Raw genomic sequence first — 27,259 nt, 5'->3', positions numbered from 1 at the left:
AAACTAAAATTAACTTTTTGTCAAATGTAATTACTATATACTGTATATTGCATTTTATGTATGTACAGTACATACGAATAAAATAAAACAATATGTGCCACTTTACATGATCACATAGTAAATTAATTGAAAGGACGCTAACTATCAAATTAATCATGATGGTTATCCAGTAGTTCCGTGCAAACATTTACAGTTGTCTACTGCTAAAATAGTCTCAAATATAATTTATTTTGCTTTGTTTTCAGGATGACAAACATTGCTCATTTCCTGTATCGCCTTGTTACTTAGAGAAAGAATAAGAGTAGCATTGGGAACATCAAGGTTAAGCCTGGTCAATTAAATTAATCAGTACTGCTTCCGATTTCCTCTGCTTCCATCAATTCTATTTTGAAAGAAAGAGAGACAGCAAAACACAGATAATGCCAGCGTTAATTTGGCTACATGACTGTTTAAAGGTTGTTTTAACATACTGTTGTCAGTTAAAATTCTAATTAATGTCATTTTATGTAACTGAATTATTCCTCATATTGTTTTGTTGAATGGTTAAATATATGAGTAATTGTAGAATGTGTTCTACATGCATGACTGCAGTGAAAGCTCTGGAGGCCCCTTAAAACCCCTTAAGGACACAACTTCTGGAATAAAAGGGAATCATGACGGAATATTTCCGTCATGTGTCCTTAAGGGGTTAAAAAACACAGACCATGCCCCCAACATGCACACACACAAACACACACATACAAATACAAAAACTCCCGGGAACAAAGATACATACTCACAGACACTCACACAGATATGTATTTTTTATTATTATTAACAATATTTATTCATAAAGTGGCAACACATTCCGCAGTGCTGCCCATGGGTACAATTAGTAAAAGTAAAAAGACAAAGATACAAAATATCTAAGAGGCAATACAAACATTTACAAGGAAATACAGGAGTTGAGGGCTCTATTGTCAAGGATCCTACTCGATCAGTGCAGAGCTCTCCTCTACCTCTGCGAGCCGCACGCTGCGACTGGGTAAATCACTTGGGCTGTCTGCCTCCAGACAGTGTGAAGGATCAATTTGACACGGGTCAATCAGTTTGCTCATAAGTATATTTAAATACACATCTACACCTTTTTCATTACCTTGTCATGGTTTTTGTTCCAATACCAGATTAGTGCATTATTATTCTTGATTTTCTGGTTTGACCATGACTTGTTTCTGGATATTGTATCCGTTTACCTGTTAATCTGACATTGGCCTGTATACTAACTTCAATTTTTGTTTGTTACATGTTAAGCCCAGCCACTCTAAGGTCTGTTCAGATGTCTTTTCATCTTCTCTGTCGGTTATCCCAGGTTCTGCTTTTTCTGGATATACTCACCTTGACACCTATTTCCGTTAGAGCTTACAATCTAGGTGCCCAGATATTTTAAAACAACAGCTTCCATAATGTTTTGTCATCCTAAAGGCATTCTAGAGACATGCAAAGCATCAAGGGAGTTGTAGTTCTATAACATCGGTGGATCTACCCCGATCTAGATGGATAGCAATGGTGGGAAACAGAAAGTAGGGGTTGCAAAGTTGAGAATGATGTTAAAAGAAAGTGAGATTAGTGTATTTATCACTTAAGCGGAATTTGTTAGTAACTGAGTTGAATGGTTGGTTTTCCTGAACAAGAGTGTCGTTAGAGAGAGTTTAAAGGAAGGCAGACTCAGTCAAAGTTTAATAGTGCAGGAAAGTACATTCCACAGGGTTGGTGCGGCACAAGAGACATCCTGCAGTTTAGCATTGCAAGAGCTGATAATAGAAGATACAAGGAGCAGGTCACTGTTAGATCTTAGGAGACAGGTTGGAGCATGTTTGTTGATTAATGAGGAGAGGCGCACACACAGATACACACTACCACAAATACAAATCACACACACAGAAACACACAAATACACACTGCCACAAATACAAATCACACACAGATACACACAGATACACACTGCAACAAATACAAATCACACACAGATACACACTGCCACAAATACAAATCACACACAGATACACACAGATACACACTGCAACAAATACAAATCACACACAGATACACACTGCCACAAATACAAATCACACACACAGAAACACACAAATACACACTGCCACAAATACAAATCACACACAGATACACACAGATACACACTGCAACAAATACAAATCACACACAGATACACACAGATACACACAGATACACACAGATACACACTGCCACAAATTCAAATCACACACACAGAAACAAACAAATACACACTGCCACAAATACAAATCACACACAAATACACACTGCCACAAATACAAATCACACACACATACACACAGATACACACTGCCACAAATACAAATCACACACACAGAAACACACAAATACACACTGCCACAAATACAAATCACACACAGATACACACAGATACACACAGATATACACTGCAACAAATACAAATCACACACACATCAACATACACACAGATACACACTGCCACACACAGGGCACTTTGCCTAACATTTTGCTGCATGAGGATGATGCCCAGGGGTCCAGTTGATACTGGGCTGTATGCAGTGCTTCACTCTGATCACTTCTACGTGGGTTTCATATGTTATATGTGCAGCAAAGCTGTTTTATCCTATATTTATGTGCAAGCGATGCATTTTATGGTTCAATGAATGTCATGTTGTTTCTTTTTAACAAAGGATAAGTCAGTAGTAAAGAGATTACACTAGAATGACTCGTACAGTGCATATAGTGCACACAATGTGGGAATGCCAAGTCTGAGGTGCATCTATGGCTTTGACTGATTTTTTTATATATATTAAATGGTTGAATATCCAAACCTGTTAGCAAGAGGCAGCAGTGTAATGTTGGTTAGTAAAATACAAAGTACTTCTGGATAATTACACTGACATATTCTCAAGGTCTCTCATTTGCACACGTTCCTACTTCCACAATGCAGCATGCATGGCAATCATTCCTCACATTGTATGGAATGTATGTAATTATGAGTTCAAGGGATTGACGTAATTGATATCTGTGTATTTAATTAAATTAAAAGTTTTGTATTTAATGGCCATTAGAATTAAAAAAAAAGGTATGTATGTTTAATAGCACAACTTTTAATACAACATTTCGTTGAGGAAAAACCTAATAAGTCACAACTCTTCTTAAAGGTAGAATATGAGTTAGGGCTTAACATCAGAAACATAAGTTGTATTTCTGTACTTACCATCACTATTAATGCATGTAACTACAGGCACCTGAGTTCCACTCCCACAGTTGTTTCCATTGTCAGGTATACATTCTTCTAGTCGGTCCAGACGCCAATCATAGCAGGAAGGTTCCTCACAAGGTATAGCCTCCACAAGGTGAGGGCAATTACCGGTACCTCCTGTTGGTTCATTAGTGACATGGCGCTTTCTAAGCCTGAATCCTTTAACAAAAAACAAACACACCTTACTTTATTCTATCATATAATGGTGTTAGTTTGCACAGTTTAATAGTTACCAACCAATTTCTCAGCTCTGCTGGAGAATGCAAAAATCTGACAAGCAATTTATTATCCATTAAATTCATTGTAATTATATTGTTATTGTATATTATAAAATAAATCAAATCAATAAAAGCCTTTAAAGGAAACCTTTCCAAAAATAAATATTAAATATTTGATATTTATATTTTAGGTATTATGCTATCTTATCCAAAAACTTGGTAATTAGACTTCTGCACAGTGTGGACAAATAATTTTTAATTAGGGACCTCTGAACTCTCATTTGATGATTCGGCTTATTCAACTAACATCCATGAAACATATTCATGAAAATGATTTAATGAACAAAAAAGGGTACCAAAATGGGTCAATCGGTGTACTGACAAATATGTAGACAATATAAATAATTATGGATATATTTAGCAGTACATTCATGAGCACATTTTCCCACCATTGGTTTCACAGATCGAGTGAAAAAAAGTAACCAATAGATTTGTTTCCCTCCGTTTTTCTTCTGTTGGTCACTTCTTACTTCATCTGTAAATAAAATCAGCATTTTAGTAGCTTTTCCCTAAGGGTCAATCATCTTTTTAATCATCAATTATCTCTTTTTTTGGCTCCGCTCTTAGAGCTCTGAATCCAGAGGCAAATGAACATACCCATCCGTCGACATGTAATACAATGCTGAGGTGACAAGCTGTGATTTCAACTTTTCCAAATATATGTGGTGTAGGCTAAAGTAGCTGAATTTAAAAACAAATCGACATTCAGCTATTTCCAGCTCAGTTGATTTTGCCTAAAATATACAATTATCTTATTAATCCACCATATTTTCTGGATAAAGGAATTATCCCAATACATATGTTACAAAGTATCAAATATTATTGTTTTTAGAAATGCTGTGATATATTGAAATGAAGGTCAACCTTTTTAATTTAAGATGGTTAGAGACAAGTATTGTTATTTATAGATGTACTTGTACAGGGTGAGCCAAAATTCAGAGCAGGAATTGACAGGTAAGTTAGGTAGTAGTTAATTTTATTAATTTCTTTTCCTGCAGGTACATATTAGAACTGAGTCTGGGAGATTCACCATAGGTGATTACACAATGGAAAACTAGTAAAAATTGTTAATATTTATTATCAAAATGGAATGTTCGTTATTTTTACGCGAAAAGCTTACCGCCGCCAACTTAATATAAGAAATGGGGTTTTGATAAGTCTCTCCTAAAATCTTTAAGCTCAAATGTGTCTAATCAGCAACTTGATATGCCACACCTGTGAGGTGAATGGATTATCTCGACAAAGGAGAAGTGCTCACTAACACAGATTTAGACAGACTTGTCAACAATATTTGAGAAAAATAGGACTTTTGTGTACATAGAAAAAGTCTTGGATCTTTGAGTTCAGCTCATGAAAAATAAGGGGAAAAAAACAAAAGTGTTGCGTTTCTAATTTTGTTCAGTGTATGTCAGAATGACGGAGATACGTTCCCCCTTGAGCCTTAGCAAATTAGGCTGGGAAACAGCATAATAATGAAACAGGACACGGCGCCCTGGGAACTTAAAGTACCATAACCAATTCAACTTATTGAAGAGCCTTTACTAACTGATGTATCCTTTTAAGGAATAAACAAAACATGATTTTTTTTTGTTGAAGCTTCACTTTCACACGAGTCATTTTGCAACTTACCCTTTTTACTCTGCTGGTCATCACAATTTTCAAACGTACATGGTCCCCAAGCAGACCACGCTGAAACTTCACACTCTATGGGGCATGGTACATGACACAGCTGACTGGTACTAAGTGGTGGATCTGTACAAAGCTTTGTATCCACAGGCTTTGAAGCTGTAACAGATCAAACATAAGATCAGAAATACAAGAATTAACAAGCATTCAATTTAGAAACAAACTTTTTACTTATATTTATTTTATGTAAATAAACTATATAATTTATAAATTATGTATATTTGATATATGTGTACACTATAGCAATAAGATTATAATGTTCAGAGTATATCAGTTATGAAAGTAGTGACCTACAAAATACATTATAACATTTCTATTCATAACAAGTCCTAATTTGATTGCTTTGGTAATCAAATAAAAGTAGATCAAATTCTATTTTATTATTATTTCGCTGTGTACTAATTCCCTAGATGGCTACTACTAAATAGTAAAAATAAGCATTATGTTTCTTTGAATGTTAAGGAAAATAAGGCATGGACATAGTTCTAACACTAGTAGAGCAAAAAAGAATTGAAATACATTTACTGACCACACGCATTTATGTATTACTCTCAGATTCGGAAGCATCTTTAAACACCGTCAGCTACCAATAAAGAAAACTATGGGCTATTGTATCCCATATTTTTTTTTAGGGTGTTTGTGTTAATATTAAATATAGAGCTGGATTGGGTGCTTAAAAAGCAAGCAGCCATTTGAACTCATTTTATTTGTGTTAATATTAAATATAGAGCTTGATTGGGTGCTTAAAAAGCAAGCAGCCATTTTAAGCAAGTTTATAAAACATGTGCGAGGGAATGGGGTATAAAGGATGTGGTCCATACTATGAAAATATTCAGTATTAAACCATTTTCAAGCAGTTTAACACTGAATGAGGGTCTCTAGCTGCCCATGGCCCTCCCCCACTGGAGATATGGCTAAGGCAAAGATTACACACTTCCTTATAGTTATACCGATTCATGCCTGTACTGGGCACTGTGATAGGTGGAATGTGGTCAACTAACTCTCTCAGCCAATCACAGCCTCCCATTACTGCTCAGGTAAATATTTTCTCATTAGCCCAAAGCAGCGCAGAAGGGATGGGTTGCTAAGGACTCCTATCTGGCAGCACCAGGGGACTCTAGACTCTTTAATTAATTTAATGAGGTGAAGTAGGTGTGGTGTCTATATTGCCATTTTAAGTGATACATTTAGGAGGGAGATTAAGTCTGGAGCCCTCTCCTAATTTAATTCCTTGAATTTACACACACAAAAAATGTACTCCACAATTTCATTCACCATGCAACATTTTTTGTGTAATTCGGGCTTATAATGTCCACTTGTTATTTGGACAAATGGCCTAAAATTTGGAAAAAATACACATAGATCTGTATCAAAATACCCAATTTTCACAAAGTAAAATGCTAGTATTTTAGGTAGTTGCTTTCTGTGCCCACATGTTAAATCAGTATTAATTTCACTACTACTATTTAACAAAACAAAATATAAAACTAGAATTTAATTTACAGCAACCAGGGCACACATCAATACATATTTAAAAATATTCAACACATTTAAGACTCATTTTTATTCTAAACCTAGATGTCTTATTGTATTTAAAAAAAAAAAATAGAAAAATAATGAACTGCTTCTAAAAGAACAATAACATCTGCAGTCTGGAGTATAAAACTAAAATGAATTATCTTCCAAATAAAATTACTAATATTCTATTAAGTCAAGAAACAAAATTGGACTGAATATAGTAAATCTTGGAAGTAAAATAGAGACTGAGATATAAAATTATTTTTAGAAATAAGATTAGATATAGACTGTAAATGTTTAACCCAGAGAATGAAAGAATTTTCAGAGACGAGAATAAGTCTTGTTTTTTTTTTTTTTTTTAAAACCATCTCTGAGACATCAAAAGTAAAAAAAAAAGCCTTAGAGATTTTTAATAATTTACTGTAAACTTTGACATGTGTCCAATATCCTGAAATCGGTGTATATGATGTAAGAGAATAAAATGACTGGATGGCAATACGATAAAGTGTAGTGCATGCGATTTGCGTTAAGTATTTTTTCTCATAACTAGCAGATGTTCATTACTAGCATCAATAAATAATAAAATGTGCTTCCTTGACCTTTTTCCTTTGCAAAGGAAATGTTATCTGAAATGTGCTTTGTTAGTAGCGTAGAGCACCTTAGAGGTGATGTTATGGGCCTCCCTTCCTAGTTAAAATATATATATATATATATATTCCTGTATGTCTATTTTTCATTTTATTTTTTGTGAACATGTTAATAGCCAAGTTTTGAAATAGGTCTGTGGATGATAGTCTGTTGATGATCTTTACATTAATTTGTGATAATAGTAATTGTTGCAAATGGTGCTTTTACCTAGTGGTAAAACAAATATACTTCTTCAACTATACTTATCACATCGAATGTGTTGTGCCTTTCCCTGTAAGAGTTATTATGAGTGATTGCTTATGTTCCTCATTAATTATTCAAGCTTCTAGCAAAAGAGCATGTTCTTCTGAGAGGCAAAAACATATATACATAGAAATTATACATGTACGACCATAAAAATACTGTTGGATTTATATAGAACCTTCTATGGTAAACTGTTTTTTTTTTTTTTTTCAAGGAAGCTAACATCCAGAGGTTAGGTATGATACATTTTGCTTCAAAATATTACTTGTATATATAAAAATATATATATATTTTTGTAATTATATTTAGCTCTTAATAAATTAACTCATATAGGCATAGGATGAGCCAAATCTCCTTATGTAACAGATCACCCTGTTCCTTAATACTACGTTCCGTCAACTGATCGGTATATGAACCTAACCAAATGGATTGCCTCATCTGGTTCATATACCGAACACCTAGACCACCCTGAACTGTTGTGTGCCTCTAGTTGACCCACTTGACCTCAATCACACCTCACTAAACCGCAAACACTTGAACGTTCTAAGTGGTCGGCTGGGTGACCCCCGTTCGTATGGACGAACACGAGGTGGCGGCCATCTTATTTTGTCGAACGCATCCAGCTGTGTTTGGTTGTCAAGTGCATAGAACTATTATCTGACATTCGACGACATGAACACCACTGAGACTTCCACTCACCCCTATGTACGACTCTATTCATCTGAGGAAAGCGGCGTTCGGTGGGAACAAACTCCAGAAAAAGAAACACTGGGTGAACGTACGCACGAACAGTTTATTCATTTATTTGGTTCGATTTCGTATTCCTGAAAGAGACCGACCGCACAGCCTAATTTCATGGAACTATTTTGGGCAGGCTCCTCATGTGTGGTCGGTCTAAACTATACCCCTGTAGCGTTTCGGCTTCATTCATGGGATCTGAGCCATTTTGGGATATGATGGGCGCTCAGATCCAGGCAATCCAGGGATATAAGACTTTAGGGAGTACCTTGTTGTGAATTATAGATTTTGATTTTGGTTTCTGTTATGCATGTCCTGGACCTGAGAGTTAATGTAATTATGTTGTACATTGAGTGTCTGTCCCCTCTCAGGTCCAGTAGGGAATGCCTCGGAAACATGTTACTGTAGACCCCTTGCATGGGGATTCACATAAAAGGCTGTGTGTGGTCCCATTAAAACCAGTTCAGCTTTACCCTCAACACAGAGCCTTGTCTCGTGCTTGTAGGGACCCGCTATACCAGCTATACCTGCTTCTGTACCGCTTGAATTTATGCTTGGGAATACTTTAGCACTCTTCATACTAGGGGGAAAGGACATCTCTGGTGGCGGAAACCCCAGCTCTCACGGGGTGGCCATCGCACCTTATATTCTATCATGCCTTGTGTCATTTGTCCTTAAGAGGTCAAAGAGTGACATTCTCAATCCCAACACATAGATACTGTTCCCGTGACAATAGAATGGCCTAGCACAGACAACATAAAAAAATCCTTGATTGAAAAGCCCAGATATAAGCTTCTCATTAGTTCAATATGTGTTAAAGAGGATAAAAGCATTTTAAATTATAAGCAAAGACTACATCAATAAACATATGCATGTGATGTGTACAAACAAATTAATTACTAAAGAAACCATTAAAGTCGTCAACAGCTGGGAGAAAGATTGCAGTATTTACAGGAATAAATTGTTCTTTAAAAAAAAAAAAAAAAAAAATAATAATTACAAGGTATATTAAACCCACCTGTTATTTCAAATGTGATTGACAAGAAAGGTGCAGCACTAGACTTTGATGAACTGTGTGCATGACTGTCTGAAATTAAAGGGAAACATGAGTAAGTATATTGCATTTTTCAAATGATGATATATGGAAAAAATCCCATTATAGAAATATGTACGAAAATGCTAATCAAATCTAGATATGCTTTAAATTATTCCGTTCGAGAAACTCTTTCTGGCCTCATTTATTATAGAAGTTTTATTTCTGAATAACCATTCCCATATTTATTTATTCATAAACCAGTTTTCTGTTAATCAGAATCTCAAATTACTTAGATGTTTCCTCTTGGGTCTCAACATAAATCTCCAAACTTTAAATTAGAACACTATAAAATGAGTAGAAAAAAAAACAATTACTGAAAAAGAGAATTATCCAAGGATTAAACAACCAGTTGAACTTTTTTAAGATATATGCTGTTAATTAAAAATACCTATATCATTTCGCTGCTCATTTTTAATTTCCAGGGCTTGATTTGTACTATTAAAAAAACAACTTTTAAGATCAATTTAAAGTAACACTACAGTCACCCAGGTCACTATATCTTAATTAAGTGGTCTGGGTGCAGTGTCCTAGTCCCCTAAACCCTGCAATGTATGACATTGCAGTTTTTGAAATACATTTTTTGAAAACTGCAATGTTTACATTGCAGGGTTGAGTCCTCTTCTAGTTTCCACTAGAGGTGCTACCGCTGCACTGACCAAGTAAAACTCAGTCACGTTACTCAGAAACCCCATTGATTTTCCTATGGGAAAGCTTGAATTAATTCACAGTGCTCACAGTGCATGCACATTCGGTCCAAAGATCTCCTCTATGAGGAACATTGCATTGGACCGTCCAGGGCCTTCTCTGTGACATCGTCAGAGGAGGAGAGGTGAGCAGTGTGGAGGGAGTCTGGGTACTGGAAAAAGCTGAGTAAATCTTTACTTTTTAAAAAGAAATTGTAGGGACAGGAACACTTTAGTGTTAGGAATACAGATCTGTTCCTTTAAACATAAGATTTAGTTCATCCTCAAGAGTTTTAGGGTAATATAATTTATGCTATGGGCACACTATAACTGTTCATGACTTTAGGAACCAATGTTTTTCTGTTGTTTGAATGGATGGAAGACCGAACTTATTGTTCATGAGATTCAATGGTTTAACACCCTTTAAAAAGTATATATTAGTACTAGATATTTCTTACTATGTAAATCTCTTAGTTATAATGCATTAACATAGACTATGATACTAACAACATAACTGATAGTAAGTAATGTGTAGTTCTTAGTATTGATGCTGATGGACAAATATTTCAACAGGTGCATAATGCATACAATTATCATCAACATTGAATGTTATATTGCATTACAATAAATTGCATGCTGGACAGATCAATATAAATTAAAGTATTATAGTATTAGACATTATTTAAATGAACACAAAGAGTTTGCACTTATTATAAAATACATTTTATATTTGATATGTTCAGCAAATATGCTTTAAATAATCCTGGATGCACAGTTGGTAAATTGTAATCAAGAAAATGCAGATGTCCTTAAGAGAAAGCCAGTGTTTAACCGGTATTACATTGTTTTCAAATGGTTTAACACAGAAGTAGTGTCACCAGGTGTCAGGTGTCCCCGGGTGTCTATTCTTTAGTGCTTGGGTAATAGGGAAACAATCAAAATAATCGCTCAGTCAGTGATTGGCAGCCAGTAACCAGTTGATGCTCTCTGCCTCTCACTGGCCGCCCATTGCAAGTACAGCTTAAATACTGTACGTACACAGAGAGATAATACTCCTAGCCTGTCATTCTCTGCCCTTTGATGCTTTAGAAGCAGCACATATTAAACCATGCAAAAACATCTTAAAATAGTACAAGGCACCATAGCCACTTCAAAGATATAAAGTGGTTATGGTGCCCGTAGTTCCCCTTTAAAGATTATATAAAATGTCAACATAGACAGATATTAATTACTATTTGACATGTAGGTTCCAAATCAATTGCTCTTTTTTAAAGAAATCTGCAATTCAATAAAAAAAAGTTACATAAGAATATTTATAAGATATCTATAAGAAAACGAAGACAAAGAAAATAACAGTGAGTTAACCGAAACTTTTAATTTATCTAGCAGATTCTTTTTTTCCCAGTTTGACATTTTACATGATGTAGAAATGGGTAACTGTTGTGTATTTTTCATTTTTGTAAGTTTATTTTTTATTAGCAACTGGTGTAATACACGAGTATTATAGAAACAATTACTACAACTTAAATCCTTGAATGAAATCTATGAATGGCTGATCATTTTATTTATTATATCATTATAAGGGACATATATTAAACTATGCTTTCTGCAATTAATACATTTTTAGTAACATTACATAATACAGAGCCTACTTTAAAATAAAATACATATATATTAATAAAGAGGATGATAACATTCAATATCCTTAATACAATCAATGTTATTCTTTCTCTTGCGTGAGACAAATAACAATTTGATAAAACACATATTATTCTTATACTGACATACTGTATTATTCTCCTGGGGTTAGTCTGCTTGGAAAAGCCATGGCTCTTAGAGTTTTAATGTTGGTACTTAATGATGAATCTTACAGATGGATATTAGAGCTTTGGGAATTAAAGAAGAGCTACATTTTTATATACCATATCCCGGTAAAAGGATTGTAACGTTTGAATTAATATGTAAAAAAGGATTACATTCTTTGTACCAAATATGATGCTTTGTTTTCATGCATGTATTGGATATTCGATTTATATGATGAATTAACTTGTAATAAAACATCATTGCTCGTGGAAGAGATATGTTGTGTTGGCATTTCCTGAAAAATATTCTCCTTTCATTATTTTATAAGGATATAAAAAGCAAGTTGTAACCAAATGTCATATAGCATTGATGGCATTTCCAAGGGCAGACAGCCAGTTGTTTTTCTTATACCAGTAGCTATGCAGTTATTTTACAAGGTAAAAGAGCAAATGATAATTCTGATCCTAAAGATTCATCGTCAGCCAGTTTCCCTTGTCACTTCAGATAATTTCTCACAGGGTGCATAACCTGTAAGAGCATCAAGCTCCAGGGGCATTATTAAAGGATAAGGAAAGCCTTCCTTACTGCTAGCTATTCATTTCTGAAATGGTTTTAGGTAGAGTAGCAATAATTAATAGATGTATTTTTAAATTGAATTCATAAACAGTTATTGTCTAGAATTCTAGCTTCATAATTTAAACAATGTGTAACACCCACTAGTATTATTATAATTATCTTTATATAGCACCAACAAATTCCAAAGTGCTTTACAACTGGTGGACTAACAAACATGATATTGTAACCAGACTAGTTGGGTGCATAGGAACAGAGGGGTTGATGGCCCTGCTCAATGAGCTTACATGCTAGCATAATAGTATATATGAGGGGCTTATACAATAACTTTCATGCTGTCAAAACATGGTCATGTGGAACTCCACTAGACCTCGGAATGTGTCCTTTGGTATCTGGCCTTAAGACATTAGCTACAGATCCTGTAATTTATGCAAGTTGCGAGGTGGACGCTCCATGGATCGGATTGGTTGTACCAGCACTTCCCACAGATGCTCAATCGGATTGAGATCTGGGGAATTCGGAAGCCAAGGCAACACAGTGAATTCTTTGTCATGTTCCTCAAACCATTCCTGAACAATTATTGCAGTGAGGCTGAGTGCATTATACTGCACCATTGCCATGAAGGGATGTGTGTGGTTTGAAACAATCTCAAGGTAGATGGTACGTATCAAAGTAAGACCCATGTGAATGCCAAGACCAAGGTTTCTAAACAGAACATTGCCTATGTTGTGTTTGTGGTATAAAATATGTGGCTAGGGGCTGTAGTGTGTGTATAGGGGATGCTGCAATTGTGTGCATAGGAGTTGTAGTGTTTGTGTGATGGGTGCAATGTGTGTGAGGTTTGCAGTGTATGTGAGGGGTGCAATGTGTGTGTGCATGGTGTATGTGCTAGGTGCAGTGTGTGTGTGAGGGGTGCACTGTGTGACTGTGTTGGATGGGGCCTACAGATTGTGTGGGGGGTTGGGATGGGAGCAAATATGCAATTTGTTCATTATTATTAGAAAAACAAACAAAAACACACTTTATGTTCCCTTTCCCTTCTTCTTACTATTTTCACAGAGAAGGGGGACATTGCAAGCCCTTATGATATGATGGGAGTGACTAACGCTAAAGTTTATTACTCTTGCAATCTTCTCTGAGAGTAGCCATGGTAACCCTTAATGCTTAAAATTGGCCAGTTCATGGGTGGAACAATCAACCTCCGGTCCTCCCCTTATTAATCTCCCCACAAGCCCTTAAAGGTACACAGCAAGGCCAGGGCTTTGTCTGGCAGGGGATGTCCATCGTTGGCCTCAGCCCATGGCCATCGTGGCCCACCATGCATTTGCCTAGTTTGCCTGATAGCCAGTCAAGACCTGCTGTCATCTAACCATCACTATTTGGTCCTTGTTATATAGATAGATTGAGATATTTTCGTTTGCCAATTTTTCATTGTTCCAACACTTGAAATTGAAGAACTGACTGTTAACTTTCTGTCTAATATATCACACCCCTTGGTTCCGTTGTAATAACATAATCAATGTTATTCACTTCACCTGTCAGTGGTGCCAGTGTTAGTGTGTGTGTGTAAATATATATAAAATGCCAAAATACCCGAGTATTGCAGTATGCAATGATACCTTTTTTATTGGACTAAAATAATATTTCAAAGACAAGAGTTTCCTTCTCTTCTTCAGGTCTGAAGCAATATTCTGGCATTTTGTCTACTGGACTAATGCGGCTAATCCAATCTACATTATAGATATGTATCTATAGTGTAGATTGGATAAGCCACATTGGTCCAGTAGACAAAATACCAAAATACCAGACTTGTTTCCCCCAAAAACTAAGAATAATACAGCTAATCCAATCTACACATTGGCGGCATATATATATATATATATATATATATATATATATATATGCAGCCAATATATATATATATATGCAGCCAATGTGTAGATTGGATTAGCTGTATTATATATATATATATATATATATATATAGTGTAGGTTGGATTAGCTGTATTATATATATATATGCAGCCAATGTGTAGATTGGATTAGCTGTATTATATATATATATATATATATAGTGTAGGTTAGATTAGCTGTATTAGCATTAATTTTATGGGGAAACAAATACAAAGCTGGCAACACCCAAAGTGGCAACATGCATAAACTGATAAACTGTGCACACATAGAAAGTCTGTATGACATCCCTTGAATCGTTATTGGGTATATTCTGTGTAGTCAGATCTTAATTAGCAGGGATTTTAAGATTTCTGTTTATCTTAGCAGGTTTGTCTAGATATACAGTGATAAGAGCCTAACTTGATGGTGATCATCCTCTTAGGTCGTTATCATGTTTTGTCTGTGATAAGTGTGTGACTTCGCTTGGATAGTATCATCAAAATTGTATCACAGGTATTGGCTGCAGAGGCGGCTCTAGACTTTATGAGGCCTTACGCGAAACTCAAACATAAGGCCCCACTAACACCAAAATTGAAAAAAATAATAGGGTTGTATTTTATGTGACAGGATTAGAGGCATTAATGTGACAGCATAAGTGTGGCAGGGTTGGGGGGAAAGTGTGACAGAATTAGAGGGTTAGTTTGACACGTTGAGTGTGGCAGAGTGAGTTTGGAGGGGGTGAGATTAACAAGATTAGGAAATGTGAGTGTGGATGCGTAAAAAGGGTCTGAAAATGTGGGGGGGATGACCGTGTGTGGGGAGGCTGACCGTGTGTGTGGGGAGGCTGACTGTGTGAGAGTATGGTGACACTACATTGTGGGGGGTGACCGTGTGTGGGGATCATGACAGTATGTGTGAAGGGGGTGATACTGTGAGAGAAGGGGGTGATACTGTATGCAATGAGGGGTGATACTGTGAGGGGGGTTATACTGTGAGGAGGGGGGTGATACTGTGAGGGAGGGGGTAATATTGTGAGGGAGGGGGAGGGGGTTAATACTGTGAGGTGGGAATATTGTGAGGGAGGAGGTAATACAGTGGGAGGATGCTGTGAGGGATGGGGGTGATGGAGTGAGTGGGATACTGGGAGGGAGGGGGTAATAGTGTGAGGGGAATACTGTGAGGGAGGGGGTAATACTTTGTTAGGGATACTGGGAGAGAGAGGTTTAATGCTGTGGGGAGAATACTGGGAGTGGGAGGGTTAATGCTGGGGGGAATACTGGGAGGCAGAGAGTTAATGCTGGGGGGAATATTGGGAGGGAGAGGGTAAAAGCTTGGGGGGGGATACTGGGAGGGAGGGGGTGATTAAATACCTTGTTTCTCTCCCTGGTGATCTGGTGGGTTCCCTGGTTGCCTTGTGGCCATGGCTGCCGGTCTGCAACTCCGCAGTGTGCAGAGCTGCAGACCATGTACCTTGCGAGATCCAGTCAGAGAGTTGCCATGGAAACCCGCGGCAACGCTCTGATTGATCAGAATTTGAGAGACATATGGTCTGCAGCTCTGCACAATGCGTAGCTGCAGACAGGGATCTGCGATGGGCGCTTTCCTTAACTTTCAGATCAACTTCCAAGGTAAATATAAAGTACTGGAGTCTGAACGCAAAACATTCCCTTTCATCAGAAAACAATATACATAATTGCAGAAAACACCAGAAAGAGAGTCTGACTTGCAAAGTTTTCACAGGGGAAGTATAATTTTGTTTATATATCACATCTGATATTACAACACGTGCCTTTTTACATGCTGTCACTTTAAAATTAGGTAGCTCAGAAATGTGTAGCAGCATGTGTTCCTTCGAGCAAACAATAATCACTGTTAATAGGAATCAATGCATACTCATACCTTCTTTATCTTTTACAGTGTTGAGATGAGAAAGAAGATTTTCATTTGCTTGTACACAGTAAATTTCCCGTGTTTGAATTCCTCCTCCACATAGCGCTGTCTGGTTACCCCTCCTTTTATCCTGTTGACTCAACAATGGATCAATTCGACACTCTGTCCATTCGGTGGCTCTCCAGTTATACCTAAGTCAGACGTTGCACACAATTAAAGACTGACAAGGTTTTGAACACAAACGTGCTTTCTTTCATTTTTAAGTTTCCTACAATAATATTTCCAAAGATCATAAATATATTATTTGTGGTTTTGGTATTCTGGAACACACAGTAAAAAGAGAACAAATATTATCATGAAGGTTTGTTGTTTAGAATTAAGTACCAAGTGGCCTTCAAAAGTTCTTCTGATCTGCTTTATAGAAGCTGTGTAGAATGTAAAATACTTATTGCAGCCCCTATCTATTTTGTAGCACTTTTTAGTCTAATATTTTTTTACGGAGGAAAGCTGTCCACATTTTGTTCTTTAAACAGGAATTGTATTCAGAATTTGTTTTTGGTGCAAAGTAAATGTTGTGTGATCTAAATATCACTAAAGTGTATTTTAAGGGGCACAATAGGCACCAAAACAACTATAGCTTAATGAAGCAGTTATGGTTTATAGATCATACCTAAAGTTGTTTGGTGACTATAATGTCCCTTTAAGTGATGTTTTCTAACCCATAATGTCCAAACAATTACTTTATTTTTATTTATCTATACTTTATTTCATAAGAATTAGTTAAAGCGTCACTGTCAAGCCGAATTCCGTTTTTTTTTAACCCCCCTCCCGCCTCAACTACATCTAATCGACCCCCTAGTTACCCCCAAATGCCCCTAAGCCCCCCACATTACCTATTTTTTATTCTTTATTTTGTGCCCCGATCTATATTCAGGGCGCCGCCATCTTTGTGTGGGTAGGTGAAGTCCCTGTGGGACACGTCATCTACCCACACTACACAGACTGTAAGATTCCCGCACATGCCCAGTGAAACACCTGGACATGCGAACGGGAATTTCACCTATTCATTCATTCATCAGACAGACGAATGAATGAATAGAAAAAATCAGATGAACAAACTAACACTGAGTATCAGTGTTCGTTTGTTTGTTCGGTTTATTACAAGGAGGGAGCTATCGGCTTGCAGCTCCCTCCTTGTAATATGTAACTATAGAAGCGGCAGGGAGCAGTGCTCCCTGCCACTTCATAAGCCCCCCAGGTCCCCTCCTCACTCTATGGGGGTCAATATGACCCCCATAATAGCACAAGGGAGATTAAAATCTCCCCAATGCCCCTACTCGCTATATCGCGAGTAGGGGCATGTCCACTAAACAGTGAGCAGCCAGGAAGCATTGAGGGAACTGGGAGGAACGGTAGGGATCATGGGAAAATTGCTCTGACCAGCGGAAATGAAGCACACTTTGCTCCTCCGCTGGTCAGAGCTGGTCAAGCTGAGGAATCCTCCATAAGACAAAGAGTCCCTACTTTGTCTTATGATTTTAAAGAAAACTAAAGAAGATAGGAAGAAACGAATAACAGATCCCGAGAGAGGGGGAGAAGAGGAAGAGATTGAGGAAAGGTAAGTTCGGCATGACAGTGCCGCTTTAATATTTGTTTTAAATAGTTTAATTATTTATATATTGCTTTGCCAGGAGTGAAAGATGTAAAAAAGAGTCCAAGAACCTATTTGTTCTGTATTGTAAAGTGGCACTTAATAGTCAACTATTAACTAGTAAAGAGGCTAATATATGAGGACAATGTTCCATTCTATTATTCATCTCTTTCATCAATTGCCCCAATTTCATAGTTCGTAAATATGCCCCCCTATGTTACAAAAACGTACACATCCCACAGCCGATGGGAGAAGGGGTAGGTAAGACCCACACCACACTCACCCCCAGTTATTTATTCATTCATACTCTCCTCCCTGGTCAGTAGATGGCAATGGGTTTTTTGTTTCTACAATGTGGATGATAGAGAGACCAACCCATAATTTAGCATGAATTTTAAAGACCATTGATTTTTTGGATTTTTGTTTCCATTTGATATTAGTCAATGTATTACTTTTTTGGAATAGTAGTGCTTTTACTGTTAAACCCTAATCATCAAGCCCCCAGAATAGATGGAAGAAGTAGCAAGGCTAATTAAAATCCTGTTACTTGGCTAATCATACTTCCTATCATCTTGCACATTAACTGAGGAAAGAGACAACAGTGACTCCCTTTGGGTTACCACGAGTCTTTGTGACACCTCTTTTTTTGCAGTTATTAGACAGAGCTTCCTAAGCAGACAGATTAGTGTGATTATCACACTGGGTAGGTCCTCAGAGATTCACAGTTTGCAGCTGACATAATGAAAATGCATCTTCAATTGTGTGTTGTGGCAATGGTTTAACCTTGTATATTTCTGGATACTCACATACATTATTTAACTTCAATGTGAATGAGAAATCAAAAATAGACATGTTTTGTTTGACTGAGAAATCCATACAAAAACATTATAAAAGTGAATGTTTTTTTAATTATGGGCCCTTAGGCATGTTTATCTTGGACATGACATTGACAGTGCAAAAGAGAAAAAAGGAAATTAACAACATTAATGCTCATTTAATTAAAAAAAAAGGACAGTTCATCTTTCAAAAAGGCATGAAATGGGTTTTACTGCTTTTATTGCAGAGCAAAATCAGTACTCATTTAAAGAATGCACATTAAGGCCCCTCATATTGTACAGATGGCTTGCATATCTTACTGCTGCCGGATGATGAATAATGAAACATTTAAGAAACCGAGTGTGCTAAGGTCATTTAAAAAAAAAAAAAAGGTTAATATAAAATACATAATTTCATTTTGTTTTTAGTAGCTTCTTTAGCAAAAAAAAAGTAAAGAAAATGTATATGCATTTTCTAGTTTACTGATGAATGTGAATGCTTTTGGTTTACTTATGGTTTTACTAAGTCAAAGGGAGAGAAGTACATGTACATTTATATGATAAAATGTTTATTTCAAATCTGATGTAATTTCATAAATTATTAATATACTTGTCTACTTTCTGTTACAATAACAGTCAAATTATTTTGTATAATGGGTTCAAGACAGACTCATTACTGAAGCATTATCCTCCTACTATGAAGTCGCTAAGATGAATGACTTATGACTAATAAAATGCTTCTCGTATAGAAGCATTGTGGAGATGCAATGCATGCACAGCTATCACAGTAACCCACCAATCCAATGCTTTATGACCTGCATTGCATACACACCCAATTATTGACTTTATATTACTTTGAAGTCTCTCAATGGTGTTGGCTTTACAAAAAGAAAACCCTGCATTCAACAGGAGTACATCAGGGACTATGTAATAACAATGACATTATTTTGGTGTTTGGTGTTAGACTATTCCTTTAACCCCTTAAGTCCTTAATGTCATGATTCCCTTTTATTCCAGAAGTTTGGTCCTTAAGGGGTTAAAGTAAAAGTTCAGAATTGTAACCAGTATTTTTTCTCAAGGTAATTAACATGACTTTGACTTTGGTATAAAGATTAGAAAATTTGGCCCCCTGAAGAACGGGAAAAAAAAATTGTTTTACATCATATTTCTACTTCCAGACATTTGAAAAAGTCACAGGATATCATGAAACTACACCATCAGGGCTTTTCACTAAAGTGAGAATTCAAACAGAATTTAAAACTCTAGGACAAAGTAGCTGGACTTAACTTTAAAATTATCATTTTTACTACTGCCACCTGTTAAGCATGGTGGAGGTAACTATTGATATGGGCATCGATCTCCTTTGACACATTTGGTCTGATGGTTGTTCTGTAGTGCACATTGCTGCCAAAGTATGTACGGTCATTTTGGAGCATCAGGTGCATACAATAATTCAAACAATGTCCTTCCATACGGCCCAATACCACCTATCACAGTGCTAAATAAGGGTAGATTCTTGAACACTAGGTTGATGTCAGACTTTTTCTCATATCTTGTCAGTTACCAAATCTAATTATTATTGAAGAGTTCTGGCGAGCAAATTAAATTACCACCTCTTTCACGTGTCCATTACTCACAATTCAGCTGATTTCTTCAGAGCACTGAAGAGAAAATTAGGCAGAACATATTCACATACTCCCTTGAAACCCAAGCACAAATATATGACTATGTTTGTGCAATTTTAAATCATTTTCATCTTCCTTGGCTTATTTTAATATATTTAATTTAATTGTTAGTACTTACTTAATGCAAGCATGCGGCCCATCTGCAGATGGAGTACACTGTTCTGTTTCTTGTAAATTAGGACATTCATTTGAACTGCCGATGGGAAATAGTTTTATAGTCCTTTTTCTGGTACGATGCCCAGTAGAAGATGGAATGTTGCAAGCCTTGGTACAAGGGCTCCATTCTGACCATTCTGATACTTGACACTCTTTATCGACAACACATGCCTGGAAGGTAATTGGCAATTTCTCCTGCTGGCAAAAACTGCAAGAAATATTCAAAATATCTAGTTAAAAAACAGAATATCAACTATTACATCACATTTCCACCACTGCTAATGTTTGCTTGCCCATTGTTTACATTATCCCTTTGTGTGTGGCACTCAAGATTAAATTAAAATTAAAAGACCATTCACTGCTTTCATATATAAGCATAGATACTATGATTTGTAATTAGGTATTAATGTTTATTTGAGTTCTCATCAAGTTTGTGGTTTTACTTCACACAGAACACAAAAATATTTAGTACAAATATGAGCAAATTCATCCGGTTTGTAATCGATCAATTACTCACATGTTTATTCATATCAGAGTAGTGTATACTTTGCTTTCTCAATTTTTATATGTTATTTTTTTTATTTCACATTTTCGTGTGTGGGTGTGCAATTTTCTTTTTGAATCGCAAACTAAGTCAAACTAATTCTAAAAGAAAGTGTGTAAAATTGTGTGCTTTGAAAAAATTATGAATGTATATTGTATCGTTTCATAGTCAGGATATTATGTTGAGTAAAGACCTTCACATAGTTATTATTTATTAATTAAGTAAATATAATTAATTAACTGAAATTCAAAAGTTAACTTTCAGTTCAGTTGTCTCTTTTTACATTAATTTGACTTCAATTTGTTGTATTTACTAATCGTCTTTCTTTTATAAGTTAGTATATGCTGCAAAATCACTACTATTAAAATAAAAGTATAAATTAAATAAAATATAGGTTGGGTCCCTAAGACTCATTTTCACTAGAGATGTCCCGAATAGTTCGCTGGTGAATAGTTCCTGGCGAACATAGCTTGTTCGCGTTCGCCATGGCGGGCGAACATATGCGATTTTCGGTCCGTCCCCTATTCGTCATCATTGAGTAAACTTTGACCCTGTACCTCACAGTCAGCAGACACATTTCAGCCAATCAGCAGCAGACCCTCCCTCCCAGACCCTCCCACCTCCTGGACAGCATCCATTTTAGATTCATTCGGAAGCTGCATTCTTAGTGAGAGGAGGGACAGTGTAGCTGCTGCTGATTTAATAGGGAAATCGATAGCTCAGCTAGTGTCCACTACAGTCCTGAAGGACTTATCTGATCTCTGCTGTAAGGACAGCACCCCAAAAAGCCCTTTTTAGGGCTAGAACATCAGTCTGCTTTTTTTTTCTGTGTAATCTAATTGCAGTTGCCTGCCTGCCAGCGTGTGTGTCAGGCTCACAGCGTATACTGTGCCCACTTGCCCAGTGCAACCACTCATATCTGGTGTTACAATAGCTTGCATTTAAAAAAACAAAACCTTTTTGACTGTAAAATAATAGCAGTCAGTTTCCTTCACACGTGTGCGTTTCAGGGCCTGCCAGGGCACAGTGTCACACCAGTGCAACTCATATCTGGTGTAACAGTAGTCTACATTAAAGAAAAAAAATAGAAATTTGACTGTGAAATGATAGCAGTCAGTTTCCTTCACACGTGTGCGTTTCAGGGCCTGCCAGGGCACAGTGTCACACCAGTGCAACTCATATCTGGTGTAACAGTAGTCTACAGTTAAAAAAAACTAGAAATTTGACTGTGAAATAATAGCAGTCAGTTTCCTTCACACGTGTGTGTTTCAGGGCCTGCCAGGGCACAGTGTCACACCAGTGCAACTCATATCTGGTGTAACAGTAGTGTAGATTTAAAAAAAAAAAAAAATTTGACTGTAATAGATTGAATAGCAGTTAGTTGTCTGCAAGCGTGTGTGTCAGGCCTACAGCGTCTACTCTGCCAACTTCTGCCAGTGCACAGTGGCACTCATATCTATTGTTACAGTTGCTTGCACGCATAGTACCACTAATCGAAAAAAAAATGACAGGCAGAGGCAGGCCACCCTACAGGGGCAGTCGTGGTCGTGGTGCTGTGATTCCCTTTGGCCCTAGAATATTGCCCAGTGTTCAGAGGCCACGTACCCTGAACTCGAAAAGTTCTGAGGACATAGTTGACTGGCTTACAAAGGACACCCAATCTTCTACAGCTTCCGCTCGGAACCTTGACGCACCATCCTCCTCCAGCTTAGCTTCAGGCAGCTCTCAAGTTACCACTCGCCCGCCTGCCTCCACCACCAACAATAGCACCACAGCCGCTTCACTTGATCTATCAGAGGAGTTATTTACACATCAGTTGGAAGAAATGAGAGATGCGCAACCATTATTGCCAGAGGATGTAGATAACAGGGATATGTCTCAGTCAGGCAGCATTACACACATGGACCTACGGTGTGAGGATGATGATGTTGTACCTGCTGCTGCTTCCTTTGCTGAGTTGTCAGATACTAGTGAAGCGGTTGATGATGACGATGCGTCCGTGAATGTCACGTGGGTGCCCACTAGAAGAGAAAAAGAACAGGGGGAAAGTTCAGATGGGGAGACAGAGAGGAGAGGAGACGAGTTGGAAGCAGGGGGAGGTCGTCACAAGGAGCTAGTGGCACAGTCAGACAGCATGCATTGGCACCCGGGGTCAGCCAGACAGCACGCCAATCAACACATGCTGTTGCCATCACCAGAATGCCGTCATTGCAGAGCTCAGCAGTGTGGCATTTTTTTTGTGTGTCTGCCTCTTACAACAGCGATGCCATTTGCAACCTGTGCCAAAAGAAACACCCAAAGTCCAACACCCACCTAGGTACAACTGCTTTGTGAAGGCACATGATCGCACATCACAAACACCTATGGGATCAACACATGAGTACAAGCAGCACACAAACTCAAAGCCGCCATCCTCCTCCTGGCCCAGCATCTTCAGCCACGTCAAACACTGCTGTCCTCCTTGCCCCCTCTCAACCATCCGCCACTCCGTCTCTCGCCTTGAGCAGTTCCTGCTCATCTGCCCACAGTCAGGTGTCTGTCAAGGACATGTTTGAGCGTAAGATGCCAATGTCACAAAGTCACTCACTTGCCCGGCATCTGACAGCTGGCTTGTCTGAACTATTAGCCCGCCAGCTTTTACCATACAAACTGGTGGAGTCTGAGGCGTTCCAAAAATTTTTAGCTATTGGGACACCGCAGTGGAAGGTACCCGGCCAAAATTTCTTTGCACAAAAGGCAATCCCCAACCTGTACTCGATTGTGCAAAAGGAAGTAATGGCATGTCTAGCACACAGTGTTGGGGCAAGGGTCAATCTGACCACTGATACCTGGTCTGCAAAGCATGGTCAGGGCAGGTATATCACCTACACTGCGCATTGGGTAAACCTGCTGACGGCTGCCAAGCATGGAATGCGTGGCTCTGCAGAGGAGTTGGTGACACCGCCACGACGACTCCTACTCCATCCTCTTCCATAATCCCCTCAGCTGAGTCCTCTTTTGCTGCTGCGTCTTGGTCCATATCAACGGCACCCCTCCAGCTTCCCAGGTACTATTCCAAATCAATGATGCGGCAGTGTCACGCCGTCTTGGGGTTGACTTGTCTGAAAGTAGAGAGTCACACCGGACCAGCACTTCTGTTCATCATGAACGCACAGGTGGATCAGTGGCTGACTTCGCACCAACTGGAGATCGGCAAAGTGGTTTGTGACAACGGAAGAAATTTGTTGGCGGCATTGAATTTGGGCAAGTTGACACATGTGCCGTGCATGGCACATGTGTGTAATCTGATCGTACAACGCTTTGTGCATAAGTACCCAGGCTTACAGGACGTCCTGAAGCAGGCCAGGAAGGTGTGTGGCCATTTCAGGCATTCCTACACGGCCATGGCGCACTTTTCAGATATCCAGCGGCGAAACAACATGCCAGTGAGGCGCTTGATTTGCGACAGCCCGACACGTTGGAATTCAACACTCCTAATGCTCCAACAAGAAAAAGCCATTAACTACTATTTGTATGACCGGGGTGCTAGGACAGCCTCTGCGCAGCTGGGAATTTTTTTTCCACATTACTCGACGCTCATGCGCAATGCCTGTAGGCTCATGCGTCCTTTTGAGGAGGTGACAAACCTAGTCAGTCGCACCGAAGGCACCATCAGCGACATCATACCATTTGTTTTCTTCCTGGAGCGTGCCCTGCGAAGAGTGCTGGATCAGGCCGTAGATGAGCATGAAGAGGAAGAGTTGTGATCACCACCAGAAACAGCCTTATCAGCATCGCTTGCTGGACCTGTGGCAATGCTGGAAGAGGATTGTGAGGAAGAGGAGTAAGAGGAGGAATGTGGCTTTGAGGAGGAGGAGGAAGACCAACCACAACAGGCATCCCAGGGTGCTCGTTGTCACCTATCTGGCACCCGTGGTGTTGTACGTGGCTGGGGGGAAGAACATACCTTCAGTGAGATCACTGAGGATGAGGAACGGGACATGAGTAGCTCGGCATCCAACCTTGTGCAAATGGGGTCTTTCATGCTGTCGTGCCTGTTGAGGGACCCTCGTATAAAAAGGCTGAAGGAGAATGACCTGTACTGGGTGTCCACGCTACTAGACCCCTGGTATAAGCAGAAAGTGCCTGAAATGTTACCGTATTACCGCAAGTCGGAAAGGATGCAGCAGTTCCAAAATAAATTAAAAAGTATGCTTTACACAGTGTATAAGGGTGATGTCACAGCACAACGGGAATCTAACAGGGGAGGAGGTGAAAGTAATCCTCCTCCTCCCACGACCACGCCGGCAATGACAGGACGCTTTACAGATGTGTTGTTGATGGAGGACATGCAGAGCTTTTTAGGTCCTACACATCGCCACAGCACTTCGGGGTCCACCCTCAGAGAACGACTTGACCGACAGGTAGCAGACTACCTCGCCTTAACTGCAGATATCAACACTCTGAGGAGCGATGAACCCCTTGACTACTGGGTGTGCAGGCTTGACCTGTGGCCTGAGCTATCCCAATTTGCGATAGAACTTCTGGCCTGCCCCGCTTCAAGTGTCCTGTCAGAAAGGACCTTCAGTGCAGCAGGAGGTATTGTCACTGAGAAGAGAAGTCGCCTAGGTCAAAAAATCTAGATTACCTCACCTTTATTAAGATGAATGACGGATGGATCCCGAAAGGAACTGACAGTGGGCGATACATTCGACTAAAAAAGGCCTGATGAGGGGGACGTAACAGGGATTAAACTGATAAGAATAGTACTACTTAACACACCACTCCTATCTGGTGGCACATTAGATTGCATGCGCAGTGCCCCAAATTTGAAGTAGGAGGACCAACCAAGCATCTTTTTCCATCTCCCGGTTCCTAAAATCGATGCCATATACACGTTGCCCTGATAGGGGACGTAACAGGGATTAAACTGATAAGAATAGTACTACTTAACACACCACTCCTATCTGGTGGCACATTAGATTACATGCGCAGTGCCCCAAATTTGAAGTAGGAGGCCCAACCAAGCATCTTTTTCCATCTCCCGGTTCCTAAAATCGATGCCATATACACGTCCCCTAATAGGGGACGTAACAGGGATTAAACTGATAAGAATAGTACTACTTAACACACCACTCCTATCGGGTGGCACATTAGATTACATGCGCAGTGCCCAAAATTTGAAGTAGGAGGACCAACCAAGCATCTTTTTCCATCTCCCGGTTCCTAAAATCAATGCCATTTACACGTCCCCTGATAGGGGATGTAATAGGGACTAACCCCTTAAGGACACATGACATGTGTGACACGTCATGATTCCCTTTTATTTCAGAAGTTTGGTCCTTAAGGAGTTAAACTGATAGGAATAGTACTACTTAACCCACCTTATAATAACGCAGAGAGAGGCAACGCAGAGAGAGGAGTCTGAAGAAGAGGAGTCAGAGGAGGAAGGTGGCTTTGAGGAGGTGGAAGACCAAACACAGCAGGCGTCCCAGGGGGCTTGTTGTCACCTTTCGGGGACCCTTGGTGTTGTACGTGGCTGGGTGGAGGAAGAGACCTTCAATGACATCAGTGAGGACAAGGAACGGGACATGGCTAGCTTGGTATCCAACCTTGTGCAAATGGGGAGTTTGCGGTTGTGCAAATGGACTGTTTGCGGTTGTTTGCGGTGAGTTTAACGGGGAGTATGGTCTGTCACTGTGAAGCGGGCGTAACCCTTACACTACCTGATCGATACAACATCATACCTGATGTTTTAAAGCACGTTATTCCAAACAATTTAGGAATGTTAGGTGATTTATGCCCTTTATGGATTAAAACCAGACTCTGCATCAACTATGTAATTTTCCATGGGAGTTTTGCCATGGATCCCCCTCCGGCATGCCACAGTCCAGGTGTTCGTCCCCTTGAAACAACTTTTCCATCACTATTGTGGCCAGAAAGAGTCCCTGTGGGTTTTAAAATGTGCCTGCCTATTGAAATCTATGGCGGTTCGCCCGGTTCGCCCGTTCGCGAACATTTGCGGAAATTCGCGCTCGCCATTCGCGAATGGAAAATTTTATGTTCGTGACATCTCTAATTTT

At 38.8% G+C, this 27,259-nt stretch overlaps 1 protein-coding gene across 1 annotated transcript in view; it reads right to left on the bottom strand.

The window, feature by feature from the left end:
- Window positions 1-27,259, bottom strand: part of THSD7A (thrombospondin type 1 domain containing 7A) — a 279,525-nt gene that overhangs the window by 88,634 nt on the left and 163,632 nt on the right. Inside the window, exons 3-7 of the mRNA XM_063452416.1 lie at window positions 20,616-20,861; window positions 16,356-16,537; window positions 9,428-9,496; window positions 5,206-5,361; window positions 3,254-3,457 (exon numbers count right to left, since the gene is read on the bottom strand). Coding sequence (XP_063308486.1) covers window positions 3,254-3,457; window positions 5,206-5,361; window positions 9,428-9,496; window positions 16,356-16,537; window positions 20,616-20,861 — 857 coding nt within the window. The remainder of the gene's footprint in view (window positions 1-3,253; window positions 3,458-5,205; window positions 5,362-9,427; window positions 9,497-16,355; window positions 16,538-20,615; window positions 20,862-27,259) is intronic.

The sequence above is a fragment of the Pelobates fuscus genome, chromosome 4, assembly GCF_036172605.1.
Source record: "Pelobates fuscus isolate aPelFus1 chromosome 4, aPelFus1.pri, whole genome shotgun sequence".
Lineage (NCBI taxonomy): Eukaryota > Metazoa > Chordata > Amphibia > Anura > Pelobatidae > Pelobates > Pelobates fuscus.
The sequence above is the reverse complement of the archived record's forward strand: the minus strand, read 5'-3'. Positions and strand labels throughout refer to the sequence as shown.